The 24,280-nt window shown below is 49.9% G+C and overlaps 1 protein-coding gene across 1 annotated transcript in view; it reads left to right on the top strand.

Annotated features, from left to right (window-relative positions):
- The window catches only part of ADARB2 (adenosine deaminase RNA specific B2 (inactive)), a 163,772-nt gene that overhangs the window by 5,593 nt on the left and 133,899 nt on the right, over nucleotides 1-24,280 (top strand). The window contains exons 2-3 of the mRNA XM_036264430.1: nucleotides 10,293-10,379; nucleotides 17,230-18,098. Of these exons, the coding sequence (XP_036120323.1) occupies nucleotides 10,293-10,379; nucleotides 17,230-18,098 (956 nt within the window). The remainder of the gene's footprint in view (nucleotides 1-10,292; nucleotides 10,380-17,229; nucleotides 18,099-24,280) is intronic.

Raw genomic sequence — 24,280 nt, 5'->3', positions numbered from 1 at the left:
AACAGCTATGGCTGGCAGCTGGTTCATACTATGCTGTGATCGCTTGTGTACCAAATAACCCTATCTCAGCATTATTGGTTCAGAGAAACAGAACCAATAGAGAAAGGCAGAGAGAGACTATAAGCAATTGACTCACTTGACTGTGCAGTTTGAGAAGACCCACCATCTGCCACCTGCAAGCTGAGACCCAGGAAAGTGTAGTGGTGACCCAGGTGGAATAATAGGAAGGTCTGAGAACAAGGGTAGACAATGGTGTGGATTCCACGGCTCCAGTCTGGGTCTGACGGCCTGAGAACCAGGAGGGCAGGAGAAGATGAAAATGCCAGTCCAACAGCCAGGTATCCTCCCTTCCTTTACCTTTATGGTCTGCCCAGGCCCCCACAGATCAGATGAGGCCTCCCCACACCGGGGAGGGCCATCTGCTTTACTCAGTCAGCCAGTTTATTTTCTCCCCATTTAAATGCTGGTCTCTGCCAGAAACACTCCTACAGACACACCCAGAAATAATGTCGAAGAAAATGCCTGGGCATCCAAGAGCCCAGTCACGCTGACACACAAAATTGACCATCACAAATACCTGCCTTAGTACTTTAAGAACTCGGTGGGCTGGAGTGAGTGGTCAGACATTCGTACAGGACCAATGATTTCGGGGTGACACTTCTAGCATAGGAAAGATAGGGGGTGTCCAAAAGAACTGATCATGGCCAGAGGACACTAGGTACGGCAATCTTTTTATAAAATAGAAATAGGATGTGAAATTGAGAAATGAAAGAATCTGGATTTAGCACATATCCCAAGAAAACGGAGCAGGGAGGCGAGAGGACGCTAAGCAAAGAGGCTGCGGGACCTACAAAGAACCAACGATATTGAAGAAGGACGTTGGGGGAAACCTGTCTATAGGGACAAGAAATTCAAAACCAGTGTAGGATTAGCACTTCTTATGTGGAGAATTACATGTCTCATTATCTCTATGGTTCACTAATTACAGTCCTTGGAGGGCCTGGGTAGGTCTGTGGGGTTAAATGTTTATTTCGTGAGATTTTCCAGCTTCGAGCTGGTTATCTAATAGCACTCCTGGCCAGGATCGTAGTCTGAGCATCTCTCGAAGACTTTCTCATAGACTCGTTGGTCCTCAGAGCCAGTGAACAAAGGAGGCTCTTCCTCTCAGCCTCAAATGCCCTGTGGTCTGATCCGTCACGGGAGCCCTTGGCCACTGCTCTCTCTGACCGAAGGCTCTCTCAACTCCCCCAGGCTCACAGTGAGAATGAGGACTTACAGCATCGGAGACGGACACAAGAAAGTTGTCCTTTTAGTTTCAGACCACTTACAGCTGACCTCAACCTTGTCCCAGGTGAGAGACAACCACCACAGACCGAAACGGAGGAGAAGGTCCCAGAACTGTGGGGAATTCTGACAAAGAGGCAGAGCCCCTCCCAGACTAGGGCAGTGGGTGCCATAAGGGCAATCGTGTGCGCATGTCCGTGGGCGGGGGCTGCCAGTGGACAAGTTAAATAAAGCAATAGCACATCTATGTTCCCAACTGGAGAAACGCACTTCGGAGAGCTCTCATTTTTGCCACTTTCTTAACTTCCCAGAAAATTCTACAGTTCAGTTACTACCAAAAACAGATTGCCATCCGGCCACACACTTGGCCGCGGAACCACCTTAGAGGGTGTCTGCTGAAGGAGTGGCTCCGATGAACCTCGACACACTGGTCGCAGAAGAAGGAAAATCTTTTGAAAGAAGCTCCAGGCTTTTTGTCTCGTCTCAGAGTCTGATGGCCTCAAATGGTGTCACTGCTGAACTCTGACCTTCTCGTTTCCCTACATTGTCTGTTACTGGGGTGGCCCTTCTGCTGTCCCAGAGAAGGTGGCATACCGCCGTGTCTAGGCTAGATGGCCGATAAGTCTGAAACCACTGGTTGTCCAGCATGACCTGTTGTCTAAACTAAAGCGACAGAGCCGAAACTAGCCCTTGAACCTCAAACTTCATGGAGGATACTAAACCAACTTAGAAAATGATGTCATCCACTTTCTACATGCATCTACTCCCCAACAGGGCATAAAATAAAAAACATTTAGACTTTGCAAAGCCACTGAGTGAGTGCCTTGGCAGATCATTTGGAAGGCTACGAGTCTCTCTAAGTGAAGTCTGAACACACACCTTTAGATGTATTTTTATTTAAATATGCTTTCTTGCAGAGTCACATTGCTCTGTCCATCACGTTTCAGACGGTCTGTGTGCTCGCCCGCCGCCGTTCACGTCAGGAGGCGCACACGGAGCAAGCTGGTGGGAGCCGGTCTGTTCTTAGTGTTTTCCCCTCTACCTCCGAAAATAAACCAAGTTTCGCGTGGGTGTGGCAACCCAGTCAAGCCAAAATGTCTGCATGGTCTATAAGAGTGCTCATGGTACCAGGACCATAGTCCGTCAAACCCTGCCCTGGGATGTGTCCCATGTGGGTACGGGAATATCGTAGTGCTGTGACTTTGAGAGGAAGCTATCGGGGAGAACCACTCAGACAATGTTGCCAAGTTTCAGAAGCTGAACTAGGTCCTGGGGAACTACTCAGGGCCTTGGCACATGTCATTTCTTCTGCCTGGAGTGACCGCCGCTCCCTTTACTTGGTGAATCCATACTCATCCTTCTGGTGGAAGTGTACTTGGCTCTGAAGCCAGACCACCTGGTTCAAGGGCTGTCCCTGTGCTTACTAATGGTAGACAGTAGTATTAGCTCCTGGTCTCAGCTAACCAGTTTCCTCCTGGAAGATGCCTCCCTGACACGAGGTCCCATGACAAGGTGACGTCTCTCTGCAATATTTCTTCTCAGCCTCAGAGCTTGACTTATTAACTGTGTGTGCACTTATTTGCATTCAATAGAGATGTGTTGATTATTACATGTATTAGTCTGCTCTGGCCACCATGAAAAATGCCACAGGCGGGGCGGCTTAAACAACAGACGTTTATTGTCTCACATTCTGGAGGATGGAAGTGTGGGATCAAGGTGTGGGTAGGGCTGGTTCTTCCCAAGGCCTCTCTTCTTGGTGTATAGATGGCTGTCCTTCTTCTCCCTTTGTCCTCACATGGTCATCTCTGTGTTTGTGTCTGCATTTTGATCTCTGCTTCTTAAGGACACTGGTCCTAAGAGATTCAAGTCCACTCTATGGACCTCAGTTTAACTTAACCATCTCTTCAAAGACCCGTCTTCCAATACAGTTTCATTTTGAGGTCCTGGAGGTCTGAGCTTCAACATGAATTTTTGGGGAGGCCATAATTCGGCCCTTAACAATGAATGAGTAACATACTGCAGGCTGGATGCCTGTTTACTTGGACCAAGACCAAGCTCATGAGTGTTATCGATCTGGAAACTGCCAGGAGAGATCCTCACCTTCTTGTGAAAATCAAACCTTGTGTTACAAAGCTCAGGGCAGACCCAGAATCTCTTTTCCGCTGAATACCCTTGTGTTGTTCATAGGATGGCAGCTGGAAAGCAGTGTTTTGAAATATGTGTTCCTGAAAATCTGTGAGAAAAATTCTTTGCCTTTACTCCAAAATGTTATTCCTTTCTCCTGCCTGCATGGACGTTCATTATTTTCATGCTTCCCAGGGTAGCCCCCCTATTTAAACTGACTTGCGTTTGTGTTTGGGTAGAAGCTCTGTTTGGTAACTGACATACCTGGGTTCGATGAGAACATACGGTTTTGGGAGAAAGTGGGTCAGCTGAGGGAGGCCATCTGTCAGAGCGCGTTTGGCAAAGAGAAAACAGAAGGGAACTTACAAAAGAGGCTGAGGTTTGTAGCCCAAAGGTACCAGCAGAGTTCTGTGACTTCCAACTATCACCTTTTCGAGTCACGCCGACTGTTCGAGACGGGGGAGCTGCGCTGGCTGTGGAATCCGTGGGGCCACCGGAAGCCAGACACGGGGAAAACCTTACTTTAAGTTGTTGAAATCAGGACAGAACCGAAATGTTCAATCTGTGTCATTTTTTTCAAATAACCTGGTCCGTGAAATATCTTGTGCTTTTCGGGAGGCAGAGTATAAAATCAAATCCTTGGACGTTGTAGCGAATAGTATGTGTTGCTTTTGTTTTTGTTTTAGTTCAGGTAGCCACTCACCTGCGGAAACACGACTTGGCTGCTTCCGAGTTTCTGGCCGTTATGAATAAAGCTGCTATAAACAGCGGCATGTGGGGTTTTGTGTGTGACCTAAGTGTTCAGCTCCTTCGGGTCATCAGATATTCTCTTAAATTACAGCTTTTGCTAACATTTCGAGCAAACACGCTCTTTCACATGGACGGGTTGTCTGGATAACTGACATGCTCACGCATCAGAGATTGTTTTAAATTTTTCATCTTCCTCGGTATCAATTGTTTGATTGGTTGTTTATCAACAGAATAGTTTGTGAAAGTAATTGCGCCAAAAAATGTTGACCTTTTCACAATTCCTCGAGTCATCACTGTGGGTAAACTGAGTCACCGCCGGCTCCTGAGACCTGTGTGGTTGGGCCTGATGTGTAGAATTCTGATTCCTTCTCCCCACTTACTGGATCTCGTTCCCACCCTCACTGATTCTTTCTCCCTTGTTTCCACACATGTAATTGCCTTGATAGGAATCTGAGGATGTCTTATCTTTGAGGGGGCAAATTTTCTCGTCGCCGCGTCAAAACTTTTTAAATATATTTGAGCTTTTGAAACTGGACACAATGGGTCCGAGGCCATCTGTCACTACTTGAGCCAAATTGAGCAGAGTCAGGGTTGAATCACATATGCGCATTTATTCCAGTAATGCTGGCAGTATGGAGAGAGCAGCAGGTCATCCTGTAAATTCTGCTCTAACACTTCCTATTAGCCGGCTCGTAATATGGAGATAAGTGCGAAAGGGGTGTGTGCAAGGGCGAAGGGGGCAGAGAGAAGGGGGACAGGGTCCATGGTCCGTGTGTCTCCTTCTAAGATCTTGAGGCCCAATAACAAGGTAGTTAGTTTTCTATGCTGTTACGACAGCTTCACCCTCCCGGGACCAGAGAACCGTCAGCATTCCTGAAGCAAACGCCTGGAGGGGTCAGGGTCCAGGCACAGCAACCAAATCAAAGTGTGTCCTGTCTTTTGTTTGTTCTCAAAATGTGTTTTCTTTTCTGAGCAATAGACCTTCCCGGCTCCAGGGCATCTTATCTTCCTCAGTTCCTGTTTGTCTTCTTGCAGCACCTCTTCCAGGTCCCCGGGGCCTGTAAGAAACCTCTTATCTATAGTCAGTAAGGTGAATGATCATTAAACAGCTGTGGTCCTATCCTCATTACGTGCCCTCCCCTCCCCCATCACTTTCAAATCTAAAACATAAGCAAAAAACAAAGTTTACGCTTCCTTGGTAGACACCTCTCTTTAATATCTAGCATCCTCAATTTTCTTTTTTATAAATTGAATAACATTTTGTTCCATCTCTCCTTTCCCTTCTAGATTAAATACTTTGATGCCTGCTTCACATCATTTATTTTCTTGCCCAGTCATGTTTTTTTATCTTTTAATATCTTTAAGTAAGTGAAGTATAATTTACATACAGCAAAGTGTACAGACTATATGAGTTATGGTTCAGGGACCAATGCAGATACACAGGACATATCTCAGTCTAAATACGGAATATTTTCATCATGCCAGAAGGACCCTCTGGGGCCCCTCCCAGCCTGCCTGCACCCACAGAAGCAGCCGGCTGCCTGATTTCCTTCACCAAGAGTAGTTTGCCTGTTCTGGAACTTCGTATAAATGGAGTTAATTGTCACATTGTCTTTGCACCTAGATTTTTTGCTCAACATAATGTTTTAGAGATTCATTCATATCATCATGCCTTTTAAGATTTCAATCGTTTTTATGGCTGATAGAATTTCATTGCATCAATGTGACAGAATTTACTTGTTCATTCTACTGTGGATGGGCATTAGGCTGTTTCTGATTTTGAGCTATAATGAATTGAAAATCAATTGATCATACAGGTATAAATCTATTTCTGAATTCTCTATTCTGTTCCATTGATCTGTGTGGCAGTTGAAAACGATTCTTGATAGGAGGACGGCAGCAGGTGTCGTCCGCCGCCAGGGCTGGTGCCAATTGGTTGCATCTCTCTCAGGTCACTTTCCAGCTGGCTTATGTTAGATTCTCTGGGCCTGAGCTGAGTAGCCACAGACACAGACAGCTGAGGAGCAGGGAGTGCCCAGCCGCCTTCCCAGAAACTCACCTTCTTCTCCCAGAACCTACAGTGAGAGGGCGGGGGGGCCACCGGAGTGTGGGGAATTCTGTTAACCAGCTTCTCTCTGTGTAACCCAAAATATCCAGAATTGAGTAAAATAAAAAGACAACCTCCATTTTTTTATCAAAAATTGGTAAGATGGCTGTGAAAAACACAAAGACTAGAACTGGCTGGATATTGAACTCCGCTCACCTTTGGGCCGATTGAACACAGAAGCCAAACTGGCAAGCCTGTATCAAGAAAACAGCTATCCAAAAAGGGCTGGACATCAGATCGTTTCTGTTGTAATTTTTCTAAAGAAAAAAATGCAATGTTTCCCCCTCTTTTCTAGTGACCTTCCAAAGAGGAGCGCTGTCGTTTCTTAGGAATGATGGTTTTTCTTTCGTGAAGCAGGAGTGATGGGAGATAGACCGACTCAGCAAGTAGCCGTCAGCAGCTCAGCTGGCTCCCCAGCTGGCGCACGAAATCTAAAACCCACGTGCTGGCCCTGACCTGTGTGGCTCCGTGGTTAGAGCATCAACCTGAATGCTGAAGGGTCTCAAGTTCTAGTCACAGTCAAGGGCATGTACCTGGTTTGCAGGTTCGATCCCCAGCCCTGGTCGAGGTGTGTGCAGGAGGCAACCAATCAATGTATCTCTCTCACCTCTCTCTCTCTCTCTCTCTCTCTCTCTTCTTTCCTCCCTCCCTTCCACTCTCCCTAAAAATCAGTGGAAAAAATACCCTCAGGTCAGAATTAACAAAAAAATAAAATATATAAAAACCCATGTGCTGGAGGAAAGAGAAGGAAGGTGGTAGGACGAGATAGGATCACCAGATAAAGTACGAGTCATCCAGTTAAATTTGAGTTATTTTTTTAATTGTGGTAAAATACACAAAATGTAAAATGTGCCATGTCAACTATTTTTAAGCATTAAGTGCATTCACATTGTATGTAACCACCACCACCACACATCCACAGGACATTCTCATCTTCTGAAACTGAAACTCGGTCCCCATTCCCTACCCCCTCACCCCTGAAACTCCCCCCCCCATTCTATTTTCTGCCTCTATGAGTTTGACTGCTATAGGGACCTTACATGAGTGAGATCATACAGTATTTGTCTTTTTACATCTATCTTTTCACACAGCATGGTGTCCTCGAGTTTCATTCATGTTGTAGCATATTGCAGAATCTCCTTCCTCTTTAAGGCTGAATAATATTCCATTGCGTTGTCTATACACCATGTCTTGATATCCATTCATTCATTGATGGACCCTTGGGTTGCTTTCACCTTTTGGTGATTGTGAAAAACGCTGCTATGAACATCAGGGTACAAGTGGCTATTGTAATCTCTGCTTCCAATTCTTCGGGGTATGTACTCAGAAGTGGGGTTGCTGGTTTCATGGTGGCTAAACCATTTTACGTTCCCACCCGCAGTGCACAGGGTTTCAGCTTCACATCCTCTCCAACACTTGTTATTTCTGTTTTGTTTTGTTTTTTTATCCTCACCCGAGGACATTTTTTTATTTTTTGTTCATATAGAGTAGGAGGAAGAGAGAGAAACATCGACGTGAGAGAGACACATCGAGTGGCTGCCACCCACACAACCCAACCAGGGCCAGGGACAAACCACAACAGTGGCACATGCCCTTAGCGGGAACCAAACCCCGGTCTCTCTGTACCACAGGCTGATGTTCTAACCACTGAGCAAAACTGGCCAGGGCTGTTATTTCTTATCTTATTGATAAAAGCTGTCCTGCTGGGTATGAGGTGGCATCTCACTGCAGTTTTGATTTGCAATTCCCTAATGACTAATGATGTTGAGAATCTTTTCAGTGTTCATTGGCCATTTGTATATCTTCTTTGGAGAAATGTCTGTTCAAGTCCTTTACCCTAAATCTGAATTTCAGATAAACAATACATTTTTAATCATATGTCCCAGTATTAGAGATGTATATACTAAAAAGAGAATATTGCTTATCTCAAACTTGCTTTTAACTCAGTGTCTTGCATTTTTATTTGATAAATCTGGCAGCCCTAAAAAGCGAGAACCTTGATGGATCTAAAACAATCTTTAAACATCTCACAGTTTCGCCCAGGTGAGCCCTGAGGTGGCTTCGTGTATTTTTGTGGGCGTTGGGCTGGTAGCCATGCTTTATTAGAAAATTGTAATTTCATTTTGAGATGCTCCAGACTAAATCATTTGAGCTTCACACTCTTTGTGTAATATTATTGGGCTCCCTTAATGAAATTATAACTCAAGCAAGAGATTTCATTCCCTGGTAGTAAATTAGCTTGGACCGTGTGGGCTCGGGGAGAGCCAGTCCTCCTGGCTTATTCTTCTTGTTCAGGGAATGAAGAAGGAGCAGGCGTTTTGTATTTGAGTTATTTATTGTTCTCTTTGAGTGAACGTTATATTGTTACCCGTCCCTACTGGAAACAACAGCTGTTAACAGGCTCTGGAATGAATTTCAATGTGAACTCCCCTGGCCTCTGGGAAGCTTGGCTAAAGAGAAAACAGGCTCATAATGGAAAGAAAAAGAGCAGGATTCAGACCTGGGTCTGGACGCCTGCAGGCTAGCTGCATATAAAATCGCCCGTTACCTGCGTCCTGGGACATCACACGTAGACATGTACGGAAATGCAAGGGCTATGAGCAGTCCTTTCTGACGACAGAGGCAGACAAAAAGCAGCCTGATGCAAACAGTGACCTTGCTGAAAACCCTGCCTCAGGTATCAGAGGAGACAGAAAGTGTCCCGCTTCGCAAAGAAACCAAGCCGCTGGTAACCAGGGCCCTGGACAACCTAACTCCAGGAGGAGCAAGAATGACTCTGCCGCAACCCTGTAACAACCCTGTAACACACCCTGTAGCAACCCTGTAACATCAGATAAGCCACGGTGATGTTTCCAGCTATCATTTTTTAAATAATGTGGTCAAGATTCCTGTGGAGGATAATGAAGCTGGGGGCAAAGGACACAAGAGGCGGGCCTCTGAGAACAGCGGAGGACTCCCTTCGAGAGTCAGATCTGCTTATGGACAAGCGTTCCTCACTTCTGTGGTTGAATCCAGTCAGTGGAAGCTCTAACATCAGGAGCTTTTCGTTTGGCTCCCTTTATTAGCCATTTTTTTTATATCTCCTGATTGTACGTCTAACCTACAATCTCTTAATTTCTGTTTAAGAGAGAAATCGCCCAGACCATGGAAGGAACATCTTTCGCTGGTCAGAGTGGCATTTCCTCCTTGGGTCCATCACTTCCTCCTGTGCCCTCTGTACTGGGAGGGCCGGTGCCCAGGACGCCTGGCAGTCTTGCCTGATTCTCCCACCGCGGGCTGCAGGCAGAGGGCATCCCCTGTGATTGCTCTCACGGCTCCAGGGACTCGGTCCCATTTCCCAGAGGAATTTCGGGGCCAGAGCCCAGCACTGCTTCCTCCCCCACCTGCCGTCTCTTCTCTCCCAATGCACACTACGTATATTTTGCAGTTTTAAGTCCATTATTTTCATGCATTTCAAGCCCAAAGAGTAAGTTCTCCACTAATGGAGAAAAATAGTCTTGGCTTTATTTGCACGACGCCCATTTAACTGTGGGTGTGTGTGTGTGTGGGTGTGTGTGTAGATTATATACGTGTGTGTGTATAGATATAGATATAGATATAGATATAGATATATAGATATATAGATATATAGATATATAAAGAGATTTTTTTTTACTTGCTTTAGTTGCTGTCTGTGAAATGACCTCAGTCTGACAGGCCCCGCCCACCCAGCATCCTCCTGCAAGGCTGTTGCCCTGGAGACGATCACTTCAAGTTTTGAGGGACGTGGAACAAAAGGAGGGGAGATGCCAAAAATAAGAGAAGAAAAAAGATAGAAATCATAAAGTTTAAAATTGAATGGAGAGGGGAATTTGATAAAATGCTGTCAGAAATTCAATAAAAGACTGAACCGGAATGAAGTGGCTGAAACCAAAACGACCTTTCAACCTCCCTTGTCCAAACCCTCAGTAATAAGAACATATGAAAGCCCTGAGTTTTTCTGAAACTCGATGTCGAAAGTGCATTTCCGTTCTTCTTTTCTTTCCAGACAAAGTAAGCATGTTGTCAGCCTTCATCGCTCCCTTCAAGCACTTGAGCCCCGGGGCCACAAACACAGAGGACGAAGACAATCTAAGTAAGCAGCCCCTTACCTGGAGAGTGGGGGAGGGGAGCTAGCCCACGGTCCCTAAGGTTGAGACCTTTGGGGTGATGATGCAGGGGGAGGGTCAGAGGGATACAATCTGGGCTTCCCAAAGCAGGAGGTTCTGCTCCCATCTCCACCTGGAATTTCATCCCTACCTGGAACCCCATCCATGCCTGGAATCTCATCCTCACCTGGATTTTCATACTCACCTAGAATCCCATCCTCAGGTAGAATCGCATCCCTGCCAGAAATTTCATTCCTACCTGAATCCCATCTTTATCTGGGTTCCTATCCTCACCTGAGCGGTAGAAAAATATTAGCAGTAACTATGTGATTGAGAACTCCAGGGATTGTTCTTTGTTGTTTTTTTAAAAAGTTCTCTTGTACCATCCCTCCTCTTTCCTGTGTTTTTCTCCTTTAAACAAAAAAAAGAAGAAGAAAGAACACAATCTTTTTCAACACGGTTTGTACAATTATTTAACAAGGAAAGAGCTGGACGGGTGCCTGCCTGTCGAAACATTTCTGGCACATGCATCTGGAGAGATACCAAGCAGTGTAGTGTGGGGACTAAAATGCTGGCTTGAGGGAGGGGACCTAAACAGTGTCCCTGTGCAGACCACTAAGGAGGCAGAGCAGACAGACTGGTGTGTGAGAGTCTGGGCGTGTCTGGCATGCATTACACTCGCCTCTTGTTTGTAGCATATTGTCAGGCAGTTAAACAAGAGGTTGAACATTCCAAACCATATGAACACCTCTTGCATTTCAACATCACCTAACAGATGGGTCACCTTCTGAGCCAGAAAGAGTTAGGAACGTGCTTGCTGTCCTGAGATGCAAAGGACTCAAAGGTTTGCTGGCAGCCACTAGGATCGTTGATCTGACCAAGAAGTAACAGCAGAGCCTGCACAGGAATAGTGTCCGTTGACCATCAGCTCTTAAGAAGCACAGTACATCTGCTTGAACAACCCCTTCCCAGAAAACGCAATTGTCAGCAAGACTGACATCTGAGGTCATTGACCTGGATTATTCCACTAGAGCAAAGTCACAGAATCACTGGATGTCAGAGTGGAGCGAACCATAGAGATGCTCGACTTTCAGTCCTTGTTTTCTAGATGAGGAAGGAAAGCCGTAGAGGATGAGGAGAGGGCCACGTGGAAATCAGAACGCGGGTCCCCGGACTATCCGTTCAGGACCTATTCTTCAGCGAACGCGTGCTTCAAAGTGAAACGTGGACGAGCGACTGTTTCTGTTTTCTCATTATCTAAACTGGAAAATTCCTAGACCTTCATCGATGTCTGGCTAGCTTGAGGAATAGTCTTACTGTTTCCTCGTCTTTGCCACCCGAACTGCGGAAACCCTGGCTGGGTTAGTCTCCCCACACAGAAGCTTCTCCCTCCCCTCCCAACAGCTCACCAGGCTAACGGCTCTGGTGCCAGGACAATTCAGAAAACAGAAGCCCGGTGGGGGCAGGACCGCTCAGGCCATCCCGTGTTCTGTAACCACGAGCCCAGCTGCCCTGGGCTGTGAACACCACTGCTCAGACCTCAGAGTCGTTTCTAAGACAGGGACGGGGACGGGGACGGAGCCTGAGCCATGGACTTGAGGTCAGAATCGATAAGACAGCACATACAGACACAAGGACCTGGAACATATAAATGCTCCATCGAGGTTGACTAGTACCAGTAAGGAAGGCTATTTTCCCTAATTCAGTTCACTGACTAATAGGTAAAAACTTGCAGATAAGAATGATGTTTTAACATGTTAAAATGCCTTTGAAATGCTTGGAAAATCTTATTTTCCATCAGTAGATTAGTCATCCCCTTTGTTTGTTTGTTTGTTTTGTTTTTTGGTACGTGCCCCTAGGGGGAACCAAACCCGGAACTCTGGTCCGCAGGCCAACGCTCCAACCACTGAGCCAAACCGGCCAGGGCGTAGTCATCCCCTTTGTAATAAGTGTTATTAATATCCTTAGAAAACCTATTTTCATACACTGTTCAAAGATACACCTCCAAGTGAATATGCTTGTCTTACTTAACATTTCTCACCACTGCTACTCATATAGTCTCTCAGTTTACCGTCCAAGTTCACTGGACGGGGTGTGTGTGTGTGTGTGTGTGTGTGTGTGTAAAGTATGCATGGTGTGCATGGGGTGTGTGTGATAGATGTGATCTATGTGGTGTGGGTGTTCATGTGGGTGTGATGTATGTGCAGTGTGTGTGGCATGCATGGTATATGTGATGCGGGTATTTGTGTATTCATGTTGTGTGTGATATATGTGTAAAAGGTGTATAGTGTGTGTGCCTGTGTGTCTGTGTGTGTGTTATGTGTGTGATGTCTATGTAATGTGTGTGTGCACATGTACTGTGTGTCATGTGTGTGTATGTAGAATGGATGTTTACTGTGTGTGCTTGTGTGTACGCAATGTATGTAGGGAGGAAAGGTAGGTGGAAGAGGCAAGTGTGTCCTTTGAAGTCTCCTGTTTGTATCTATAAACTATGGAACCGATGTGCCTGGATCGGTTTAAGGTGAAGCTCCACCATTGAGGACCATCTCGCTCCCACGCCCCCTGCAGACCTGGCCCCTCACTCACCTCAGCTCCTTCCCCGGAGCTGGGTTCCAATGTCCAGGGCTGAGCTGGGGTCAGGGGTTGACAGCCAGCCGGAGACTCAGCCTGGGCGAGGACAGTGCCTGAGCCCCCTGGAAGCCTGGCATCAGCAGGCTGGGTTCTGGCTGACGGTCAGCCAGACAACGCCGTGTTTGTGAGACGTCGTGCCTACGCTGGTGACCCTGAAAGCTTTGTCCTTCGAACACTGAGGAGAGTGGTCACTGGCCCAAGCCCATCACCTCTGTGCCCAACGCTGGCCCAAAGGTGTCGCAAGAGGCAGGACTGAGATGTCCGATCCTGGCCAGGGCCCTAGGCCGGCACAGTCCACACTCTTCGCATGGGGTCTGGAGGGAGGACAGCCACCCACCACCCCAACATGTGTGCAGGCTCTGCTTCCCGAAGGCATGCGACGAATCTGGAAAGAAGGCTATCTTCTCCCGCTGCGGAGCGTGGCCACGGAGCCACGGGACCAGCACACAGCCAGCCTCGAGTTCCATACTCCCAGGCACCAGGCCTGCCTGGCTGGCCACACGCCTCCCCTCTGCACATCTTCTCAGCCCTGAAGCACAAGGACTTCTTCCTGCATGCGCAGAGAGCAGGCTGCCCACCTCGCCCGTCAGCCAGCCTGTCTGGTTAGGGCAGGGTGGACTGGAAAGCTGCCCTCTGACCCAGACACAGCAGTGTCGCCATCAGGGATGCAGCGTGACGGAAAGCTCCCAACAACTCAACTATTGCAAGAACTCTGGCTGCATGATGACTGGGCCCATGCCGGCCCAGGGACGGGGACTCGGAGGGCTGCCTGCGCTCATGCCAGGGTAACAACCACAGTGACATGGCCGCTGGGACCTCACCCCACGGTGGGAGGAAGCAGCCACTACACACATGCAGCCCAGTAACTGAACTTAATTCTGAAAGATGTGTTTCACCTGGAAGATAAATGTTTAACCACAGCCATAACGAGATAAAGTCCCACTCTTTCTCCCCAAAATGCCCATTAGTCACTTACTTATCAAATAGGTTATCAGAAAGGGAGAGACCACATTCACCTAACATTTTTCACAGTATAGTATTATAATGGTTCTATTTAATTATCAGTTATTGTTGTTCATCTTTTACCATGTCTAATTTGTAAATTAAACTTTATCACAGGTATGGATGTATAGGAAAAAACATAGTATATATAGGGTTCGGTACCATCTGAGGTTTCAGACATCCATGGAGGGGTCTTAGAATGTATCCCCACCAATAAGGGGAAATGACAGTATTTTCAAAACATGCATTAAATTTTCCAATATGTCAGGGCTTTTGCTACGCGTATTACATGTGCGCCTTTAGTTCAATCTCATATAATCTTATAAGACAAGCATTCTTTAAACCTACATTTTCCATCTTAAGAAAATGAAGTTTGGGCAGGTTGAGGGACTTGTCTAAGGTCACAACTACATAAAGGATGGAGATGACTTCCACCTCTCATCCACTTGACCCCAGGGCCAGTGGAGTGTCCGCTGACCCTCTCTGCCTGGCTCAGGCTCAGCAGGCCAGTGAAAACAAGCCGGGGGGCTGTGCTGGAGGGAGCTGGACCCCTCATCTGCTCCTTTGCAAACACCAGTGGGCAACACTGTCCTAGAGATTCTAGCTAGTGTATCAAGACAGGGCCTAGAGGTTTGCATTTTTATTGGTTATTAGATGTTGATTTTTATTGGAAGGACTCCTCATGCCACAATCTGATCATCGTGTCTATGTCGGTGAAAACTAATAATGACCATCGTCATCGGATACTGAGTGTGGTGGAAGAGAAGAGCCTAGAAGCAATCTCAGTGCAGGGGCGGGGGGGGAAGTAGTTTGGGGACCGTGAGGGCTGTTGCTTCAAGATAAACCTTTCTACTTGAAAAGGAAACAGAGGTCATCTGATATGCTGGCCACTTTAATCACACACACAGGCTCCCTCGATCCTCACATTGTGAGAAATCAATAAGAAATTAGAGCACCCGCTAGTTCCCAGGCAGTCTGCTGTGGGGCCTTTCAGTGGGGTTGTTTATTTATTTATTTTTTTCCATCTTTATGTTCAATCTGGGAAACAGCGTGGTTAATCCGATCTACTGCCCTCGGCCTGAAATACCCCACACAGCGGAGCTCCTGGCTGTGTAGACCCAGATGCATAATGACTCAGGGGAGCTGAAAGTCCACCCTCAATATTGGGAGGTGGTTATTCCCACAAAAGAGTCTGTAAGGGATGCCATCCACCTCTAACCTACACAGTGCTCAGGTTCATTCCTTTGAACCAACTGACCTCTGCAGACCCAATGTTCTGTAGACACAAACTACCAGAGAAATATCGACAGAGCCACCGCACAACGTAGAGCATGCTCGTGCGCAGTGGAGGGCTCCGCAAACAGCACTTTCAAAGCGGATGCTCTCACCACCCAGGGAACACCGCCGGGGAGCTGGCCAGGATGGCGGCAGGAGGCGTCACCAAGAGCCCCTGATGGGAGGACCGCACCAGAACCCAGGGAGGAGCCTGTCCAGTGTGCGGGCGCCTCTCCGAGACCCCAATGGTCCTGGAGTCTTCTGTGCTGTGACATTCTTCCCCGGCAGCAGTACCACAAACATGAGGGTCTCACCGGAGCTGGGCTGGGGACAGGCTGAGAGGAAAGTCTCCTCTGTTTATAAGCTGCGGGCTGGCTGTAGACATCACCCCAAGTTTCCACTTGCTTCACAAGAGAAAACTCTTTCCCAACCTGCGGCACAGCCGCCCGGAGCCCCTGAGATCCTGGTTCCCATGGAGACATGGGGGGCCCCGGGGCCGTCTGTGGGTGGCCCGAGCGCTGCCCCCTCACATCCCCCCACAAGAATGGCAGACTCTGTGCTCTCAGCCCCTCCCTCCCTCCCGGGGACCAGACTGTGTGCTCTCAGCACCTCCCTCCCTCCCGGGGACCAGACTGTGTGCTCTCAGCACCTCCCTCCCTCCCGGGGACCAGACTGTGTGCTCTCAGCACCTCACTCCCTCCCGGGGGACCGGTGTCGCCGTGAACATCCAAGGAATGGGGGCGCTGTGCCCGTAAATTCACCTTCACAGCAACAGACATTCCCAGGGTGAAACTGTGTCTCGACCAGTCTCCAGCTGCAGCTCCACCTCTCTGAGCCTCAGCTCCCCCGTCCCCAGAGAAAAGCAAAGAGCAGGAAAGGTGCCTGAACGAAGGCGCAGACAGGCTCAGGGACGGAGCAGACAGCCCACGGCCGTCATCCTGGAGTGTTTCGTAGGAAACGGGGTTAGCATTCCAGAAGCATCTTTGCCAGGAGGCAACAGGGACTCTGGTCCTGCAGTTCTGTGATGATCCAGACTGAGGTTTCCCCCACGGAACCGCTCCACTGACAAGAAGTGGTCCCAGACGGCCTGTCCACCACTATAGTTAGCAAGGGAGGACTTTGCCAAATTTAATACATATCATTTTTTTGCAAAAGAAATAAAACATCACAGATACAAACAAAGCCCCCACCTGGGCCCCCATTTGGTGTCCTCCTTGTCTCCCAGAAAGGTTGGCGTCGAAGCTTCGCACGACGTCTGATGACACAAACAACACGCAGTGCCTGTGCTGTTGTAATTTGCACGGATGACACCACACTCTAGGTATTACCTTGTAAGTTGCTTTCATCGTGTAAAGGTATACAGCTGAGACTCCTCTGCGCTGAAGCACGCAAACCTGGTTCACTCACCGAGCGTGCTATCGATCGTTCCGTCCTGGGATCGCACCACAGTCCACTTACAGGCCACACCACAGTGGCCTCAGCATTGCCTGAAGCTGGTAGAAGGGACAGGTCACATGTGGTTTGGTTTGAGGGAGGCTTCAGGAGAGGGGGGCAGAGGGCCTGTGCCCAGCCGGCCTCAACCCCATGCCATGTTGGCCATGCCCAGAGCAGAGGTAGGAGCCACCGTGAGCAGGTCAGACTCCCCTCATCCATGCCCCACATTCTCAGACGTGCAGGAACCGCTCAGGACTGCGCGGCCTTCCTCCCCCCTCGGGCAGTCGGCCCCACTTCCTGGGAAGCCTAGTCACTCCTGCTGGCCTAGAAACAAAGGGCACCGCTTAGCACGTCCCCAGAAGGCTCCGCCCAGTGGGTGCCAGAGGCTGGGCTTTCGGGCCACGGCCGGGCTCCTGTGCACAGCAGAGTCCCCAGCAGTGGTGTCTGCAGGCAGGCCGAGAGCCCTGGGTCACCACTGTCTGTTCTCACCTCCAGGTACCAGCAGCGCCGACGTGAAGGAGAACCGAAACGTAAGCAACCTGGAGGCGCGGCCACTGCCGGCTGGTGACAGAGCCCGAGGCAGTGCCCCCGGCATGAAGAGGAAGAGGCCCCTGGAGGAGGGCAATGGCGGCCACTTCTGCAAACTGCAGCTGATCTGGAAGACGCTGTCGTGGTCGATGGCGCCCAAGAACGCGCTGGTGCAGCTGCACGAGCTGCGGCCGGGCCTGCAGTACCGAATAGTGTCCCAGACCGGCCCGGTGCATGCACCTGTCTTCGCGGTGGCCGTGGAAGTGAACGGGCTCACATTTGAGGGCACGGGGCCCACCAAGAAGAAGGCCAAGATGCGGGCAGCTGAGCTGGCCCTGCGCTCCTTCGTGCAGTTCCCCAACGCCTGCCAGGCCCACCTGGCCATGGGCAGCAGTGCCAGCCCCTGCACAGACTTCACCTCCGACCAGGCCGACTTTCCCGACACCCTGTTCAAGCAGTTCGAGCCGGTGGCGCCCAGTGTGGCCTTCCCAGGCCGCCGCCCTGCCGAGCCGGAGTTGTTGTCCCCGGCGTGCCGACGGGGGCAGCTGCTGCGCCACACGCTGGACCTGGTGGCCCCGGGCGAGAGGAACCCAGTGGTGGTGCTGAACCAGCTGCGCGCTGGCCTGCGCTACGTGTGCCTCTCGGAGCCGGCTGACAAGCAGCGGCCCCGGAGCTTCATTATGGCCGTGAGCGTGGACGGCAGGACGTTTGAAGGCTCGGGACGCAGCAAGAAGCTGGCCAAGGGCCAGGCGGCGCAGGCTGCCCTCCAGGCCCTCTTCGACATCCGGCTGCCCGGCCACACGCCCAGCAGGAGTAAAAGTCACCTCTTGCCCCAGGTGAGAATTCTCAGGTAGCTCCCGGCAGGTGGCATCTCCCGGATGCTAGGAGACCGTGAGCTGGGACAGGCAGCAGGCAGCCCCTGCTCCAGTCGCTGTAAGTAGAGAGCACCCACACGCACCCCTCCAGAAAAGCCAGCTCAGCCCTGTCCCAGCCTCACCAAGAGAGCGATTGTCAGGCTTTGGGAGAGAGAATCGTGTGCATGGGAAGAAAGAATGTCAACACCCAAACTTAGCAGAGGTGAGAGGGGAAGAGTGAAGGCAGGTGATGTCCCTGATGACACCGTGGCGGGAAACAGGACAGGATGACAGGGGAGGACAGCTGGCATTCCCGCTGTGCCGTTCCGTGGCTTGGTTGCTGAGCATTCTGCGCGGGAGGACTAGCAGGAGGTAAAAATGCACGTCAGGCAGCAGTTTGGGTGGAGTTTCTCGCTGGGGAGCTGGAGGGAGGGAAGTGAATATAAATCGGCTCGTCCCGGTGATCTGACCTGGAGGCCGGTGCCCGTGCAGCACCTGGACTCCAGGGCCTGGCCATACGGAGGGAGAGGGTCTGCGGGTCCAGCCCTCCCCTGGGAGCAGGGGGCTGAGAACAAGGACAGGGCTGGACCCCTGTGTCACCGTGGTTCCCCGGCCCTTTCACACCGTAACAGGTCCGCTCTCGCACGCTGGTTCCCCTGTGCTCACCCGAGAAAGACTTCCACAGCACCGTCCTCGTGCCAGGAGCTAGCCCTATCCCAAAACAGCCTCATCTTCCCAAGTCTCGTAACTGCTACTTTATGAAAATTACCTTGGGCTTTCGGGTTCTCAGAATGACCGGCAGGCAGCACTAATGAATTAGATGTAAGAAAGTATCTGTATGCAGTTTGGCGTCCCTCCTGGGGAGGAACGTCGTTCGAAAGCGCTTAAGCCAGTGCAGACCCGTGGTAAGTGCCCAGTCACTCTAAGTGGCTGCAGCCACGGCTGTCGTGATGCCATCACAGCACCTAGGACAGAGCCCGCTGCTGCCTTGGGAGGCCGTGCGTCCTCGGAAGGACGCAGGGTGCCGCCCAGACCTCAGGGAGCAGGCAGGACATAACACAGCGACCAAACCTAACACACAAGTACGTCTCGCGCCGAACCACGGCGCTCAGTTAATGTTTACCTGACGGAGGTCCGCCCCTCACAGCTCCACTGAGTGAGGGAGGGAGACCGTCGAGCAAGGACCCCGACTGAGGGATGGCTGTTTTCCCTGCTCTCTCTGCCCCCGGTGCCCTCACCCATTGTCACCTGTCTACTGAACGTTCTCAAGAGCCGGTTGAAGGGATTTAGACCATCATCTCCATCCATCTTGCCTTTCAACCCACCCTCAAATAACACACGACCCAGGCAGACTCGGGGTGTTGGCGAGAAGTGCAGGTCGAAGGTCCCGAGCACCTCCTGTCAGAAGTCTGCAGCCTTTTTCTCTTTCCTGCTTCTACGTTTTGTCTTCTCCCTTTTTCCTTCTGATCCTGTTTCTCCGTTATCTGTAGCTTACACTTGCCAACCATGTCCAAGGAAGCCACTGTGTCCCCTGCCAACTGGGTGAGCCCTGGGTGAGCCCAGGTGGCCCAGGGCCTCCGCATCGCCTCTGTCTTCTCGCCACCTTCCTCGAGAAGGTCCCCGCAGCAGGATGGGCGGTGGTGTGTCCCCTCGTCTTCCGCCTGTCGTTTCCCCGTGTGACCTCCCCACCAAGGGCCCTCACGGCCCCGCACTCCCTGTTCATCCCCTCCTGCAACCCTCTGAGTCCACAGGCCCCACAGCAGTGTTGAAGGATGCCGAGAGTCGCCGCCGAGACGCATGTCCCCTCGTGGTCACCCCTGCACTTGCACGGTGGGGGGACCCAGCAGCACCGCTGCCTCCTAACAGTCGTTTGACCCCAGGACGCAGCACCTCAGTTGAAGCCACAGTTGCTGAATTATTTTAGTCTGACAGTCCACTAACCACCCCGACTGGATGATGGAGGGCTCGGGACGGCGAGAGGGCGGAGGGCCATCCGTCACACCCCGGGCACTGCCGTCCTGAGGCCCGTTACATCCCCTCAGCCGTCCTCCAGACTGGGTGAGGCCGAGGGGGTCTGGGGGCCAGGCGCCTTCGGCAACTTCATTAAATTCGAATCCTGTCTTGGACATGGTCTGGATACAGGGAGTGATCTTTAAAAAACGAAAATTTCCAAGAGTCCCTGCCAGTGCTGCTCTGCTTCCCTGCTTGGCCCCAGGGTCTGTTTATGTAGCAGACGCCTGGTCCTGCTGGCACCGTGGTCCGGAGCTCCAAGTCCCCAGCAGCACGGCCCTTCGGCATCCTGTCCAACTGTGCTGTTAGCACCTGCCTAGGGACAGCACGCAGGGCACCCCTGTCCTGGCCAGGCTCCCACCACCCACACTCCCAGAAAGGCAGGTCCCCCAGCCACTGCCTCTGAGGACCCTCCCCAAGTCCACCCAGGGGGAAGGCAAGACCATCCATAAAGGAGAGACACAATTTCAGGAACTTGGGTACCAGTGGCAATATTTAGTGCTCTTTGCCCAAAGTCCTGGGTTCCACCCTACACAGGAGACAAGCCGAAAGTCTGTCCTAACACACCATGGGGGGCCCACTGTGCAGAAAAGCAAACAGTCCCTAATGCTGTAACCAAAGGCTCAGTCTTGTATGAATGAAGCCTCGAAACCATCCCTAGTGGTTACCTCTTTAAGTAATTAATGAAATTAAGTCATGTTACCTCTTTAAGTAATATTCAGTGAAAAAATTTCAAACATGACAGCACATAGAGTCATGCCAAGAGTGTGTTTTAAATGCCATGGTGGCCCTGCTGGTGTGGCTCAGTGGACTGAGCATCGTCCCATGGACTGAGAGGTCCTGGTTCAATTCCCGGTCAGGGCACATGCCCCGGTTACAGGCTCGACCCCCAGTAGGTGGCGTGCAGGAGGCAGCTAATCAATGTTTCTCACATCGATGTTTCAGTCTCTCTCTCCCTTCCTCTCTTTCTAAAAAAAATCAATACAAACATATTTTTTTTAAATAAATAAAATAAAATGCCACAGTGGGCCCAGCTGCACGAAAGGCAGTAGGTGCTGGAGGGAAGGTCAGGAACCTGCACTGCCAGGTCACCGGCCCCTTGGGACCCCACCAGGGCTCTCAGCCTCGACCTGGGAGCAGGACTAGGACAGGACCAGCAAAGCAGGTTGGATGCTTATCATCCCAACAATCTTGACTAAGCATTGCCCCAACGCCCCTCAGGTAGAGAGGTTGGTGCCGCGGCACTCCCCATTCAACCATCAACTTTCTGGAGAGAGGGACACATCCCCTCCCCCGAAGTAACACCAGCATTGCTGTCCAACAGTAAAGTTCAAGAAGCGTGGGCTCATTTCCACCCTGATTTTGAAAGAGAAAGTTATGAAGAATAATATCCTTAATAAAGATGAAGATCAGAGGGGTCGGTTTCTCCAGGACCTGATTCTCACCACCTTGTTTCTCAGAATGAGGCTAGTTCTGACCCTTCGATGTCACGGGATAGGACTTTAGGTTTCTTAGCCAGATTGCTGAGATGAAGACTTTGTTCAATTTTTTTAAAAGCACAATATAGACCTAAGTGAGCAGGGGTCACAACATTCGCCCAGGCACACAGGCTGGGTGCTTGGCAGACATCAGGCGATGAGACAGCCATCGCAGCAGGGGGTAGCTGGGGCCAATGCCTCGCATACTGTCTTCACCCGCAGTTGGTACATCTCTGGGCACAGAATTCCTCCTGCTTAACAAGATACTTGCAAGTCATAATAAGACCATGTCAGGTTATAAATACCCATTTGCTAGAAGCATCATCTTAAAAAAAAACAATAATAATAAAATCACACAATGTACATCTCTCTCCATCTTCATTTCCCACCCCTCAGCATGAAAAGACTTTAATTCATAAAAGTATTAAATTCAGGATTTCCACTCAAATGGCGGCGTAGGTAAATGCGGTGTTTCCTCCTCCCACAATTACATCAAAATTACAATTAAACTACAGAACAACCAGCATTCAGAACCACCTGACATCAAGCTGAATGGAAGTCCTACAACTATGGAATTAAAGCAGCAGCCACATGGAGATTGGTAGGAGGGCGGAGGCGTGGACAGGCTGGTCCCACACCCACGTGTGGCAGATAAATCAGGAGGATGCCTCGGCTGGTAAGGCCCTCCCTGAGGAATGAGGGGTCCCCGTCCCACACCAGGCTCCTAGCTCAGGGTTCCAGTGCCAGGAAGAGAATCCCCATAATTCTGGCTGGAAAAACCAGCGGGAACTGAGGCTGAAGGAGGGTGTGGCTTCTGGAGCCCCAGGCAGCTCCTCTTAAAGCGCCAGCGCACAGACTTAACTTGGACTTGCTCCCTCTGAGCTCAGAGAGGAGGTACTTTGAAAGGCACCAGAGACATACAGGGAAGAACTGAGCTGTTTGGCCTCGGGGACAAGGGCTGGAGAAGCAGCTTTCTCAGGGACAAATGTGCTGATGGAGGCCATTGTTCCTTTGGTGAACCCTTCCCTGGGGTGCCAGACAGCTGCCATATCTGGGACTCCAGTACCTGGCTCACACTATTTGCCCCGCCCTGGTGATTCCCTGAGGCCCTGCCCCACCCAGCTTTCGGGCCCACCCACACTGTTTCCAGAGGCTTCACCACAGGATTGGCCTGTGTTGGATGCTGCTTCAGAATTTCCTAAAATCTCTCAAGCAAGCAACATCTGGTCTCAGCAAGCCCCATACCTCTCATTAAGTGGCCCTAGGCCTGGCACTAGAAGCAGCCAGCCTTGGTTCATTACTTGGTTTTTCCTGGGCACTTCCAAGCCCACCACAAGAAGTAACCATCTGCAAATCACTTTGTAGCTTATGCCAGGTGGCCCCAGGTAGAACATAGGCAGAGGCTGACCTTGCCTTAGAGCCAGCACACCCAGTGGACAGCTTCAGACCACATCAAAGCACCACCACCCAACCACCTCAAGTGACACACTCAATGAGTGGAATCAGTGGGTACCAGAGCCCTGATGAAATAAGTCTTGCTCTGTGTGGTGGGCTCCTACACAGCTGATGCTCCAAGTAGTCAGAGGCCAGTGGTCAGTGGACACAGCCAGTCCTTGCAGCTGATCAGCCTGAGTAAAACCCTCCCACTGACATGCCAACAGCAATCAAGACTTGATTACAACTGAAGGGTATACAGTCCACACTAGGGGTACACCTCAAGGGCCCAGCTGTGGTGATCAGGGAGCTGTGCCACTGGATCCAACGGGACACCTACAACACCAGGCCACCCTCCAAAGCCTAGGAGACATAGCAACTCTACCTAATACATAGAAACAATCACAGGGAAGCAGCCAAAATGAGGAGACAAAGAAACATGTCCCAAATGAAAGAAAAGAACAAAACTCCAGGAAAAGAAATAAACAAAATGGAGATGAGCAATCAATCAGATGCAGAGTTCAAAACACAGGTTATTAGGTTGTTCAAGGAACTTAGTGAGACATTCAAGGAAGTTAGTGAGACCTGCAAGGAACTTAAGGAGACCTCTAAGGAACTTAGTGAGAACATCAACAACATAAAAAAGGACCAGTCAGAAATGAAGGATGCACTAACTGAAATAAAGAATAATTACAGGGAATCAATAGTAGAGTAGGTAAAGCCAAGAAGCAAACCATTGATTTGGAATATAAGGAAGTAAAAAACACCCAGTCAGAACGGCAAAGAGAAAATATAATCCAAAAAAATGAAGATAGTGTAAGGAGTCTCTGGAACAACTTCAAGCATGCCAACATTTGCATCATAGGAGTGCCAGAAGGAGAAGAGAGAAAGCAAGAAATTGAAAACCTATCTGAAAAAATAATGACAGAAAACTTTCCTAACTTGGTGAAGGAAACAGACATACAAGTCCAGGAAGCAAAGAGAGTCCCAAACAAGATGAACCCAAAGAAGTCCACACCAAGACACATCATCATCAAAATGCCAAAGGTTAAACACAAAGAGAGAATCTTAAAAGCAGCAAGAGAAAAGCAGTTCGTTGCCTACAAAGGAGCTCCCATAAGACTGTCAGCTGATTACTCAAAAGAAACTTTGTAGGCCAGAAAGAAGTGGCAAGAGATATTCAACGTGATGAAAAGCAACAACCTACAACCAAGATTATTCTATCCTGCATAGCTATCATTT

Source organism: Molossus molossus, unplaced genomic scaffold, assembly GCF_014108415.1.
Source record: "Molossus molossus isolate mMolMol1 unplaced genomic scaffold, mMolMol1.p scaffold_m16_p_1, whole genome shotgun sequence".
NCBI lineage: Eukaryota > Metazoa > Chordata > Mammalia > Chiroptera > Molossidae > Molossus > Molossus molossus.
This window is presented reverse-complemented; position numbering and strand designations above follow the sequence as displayed.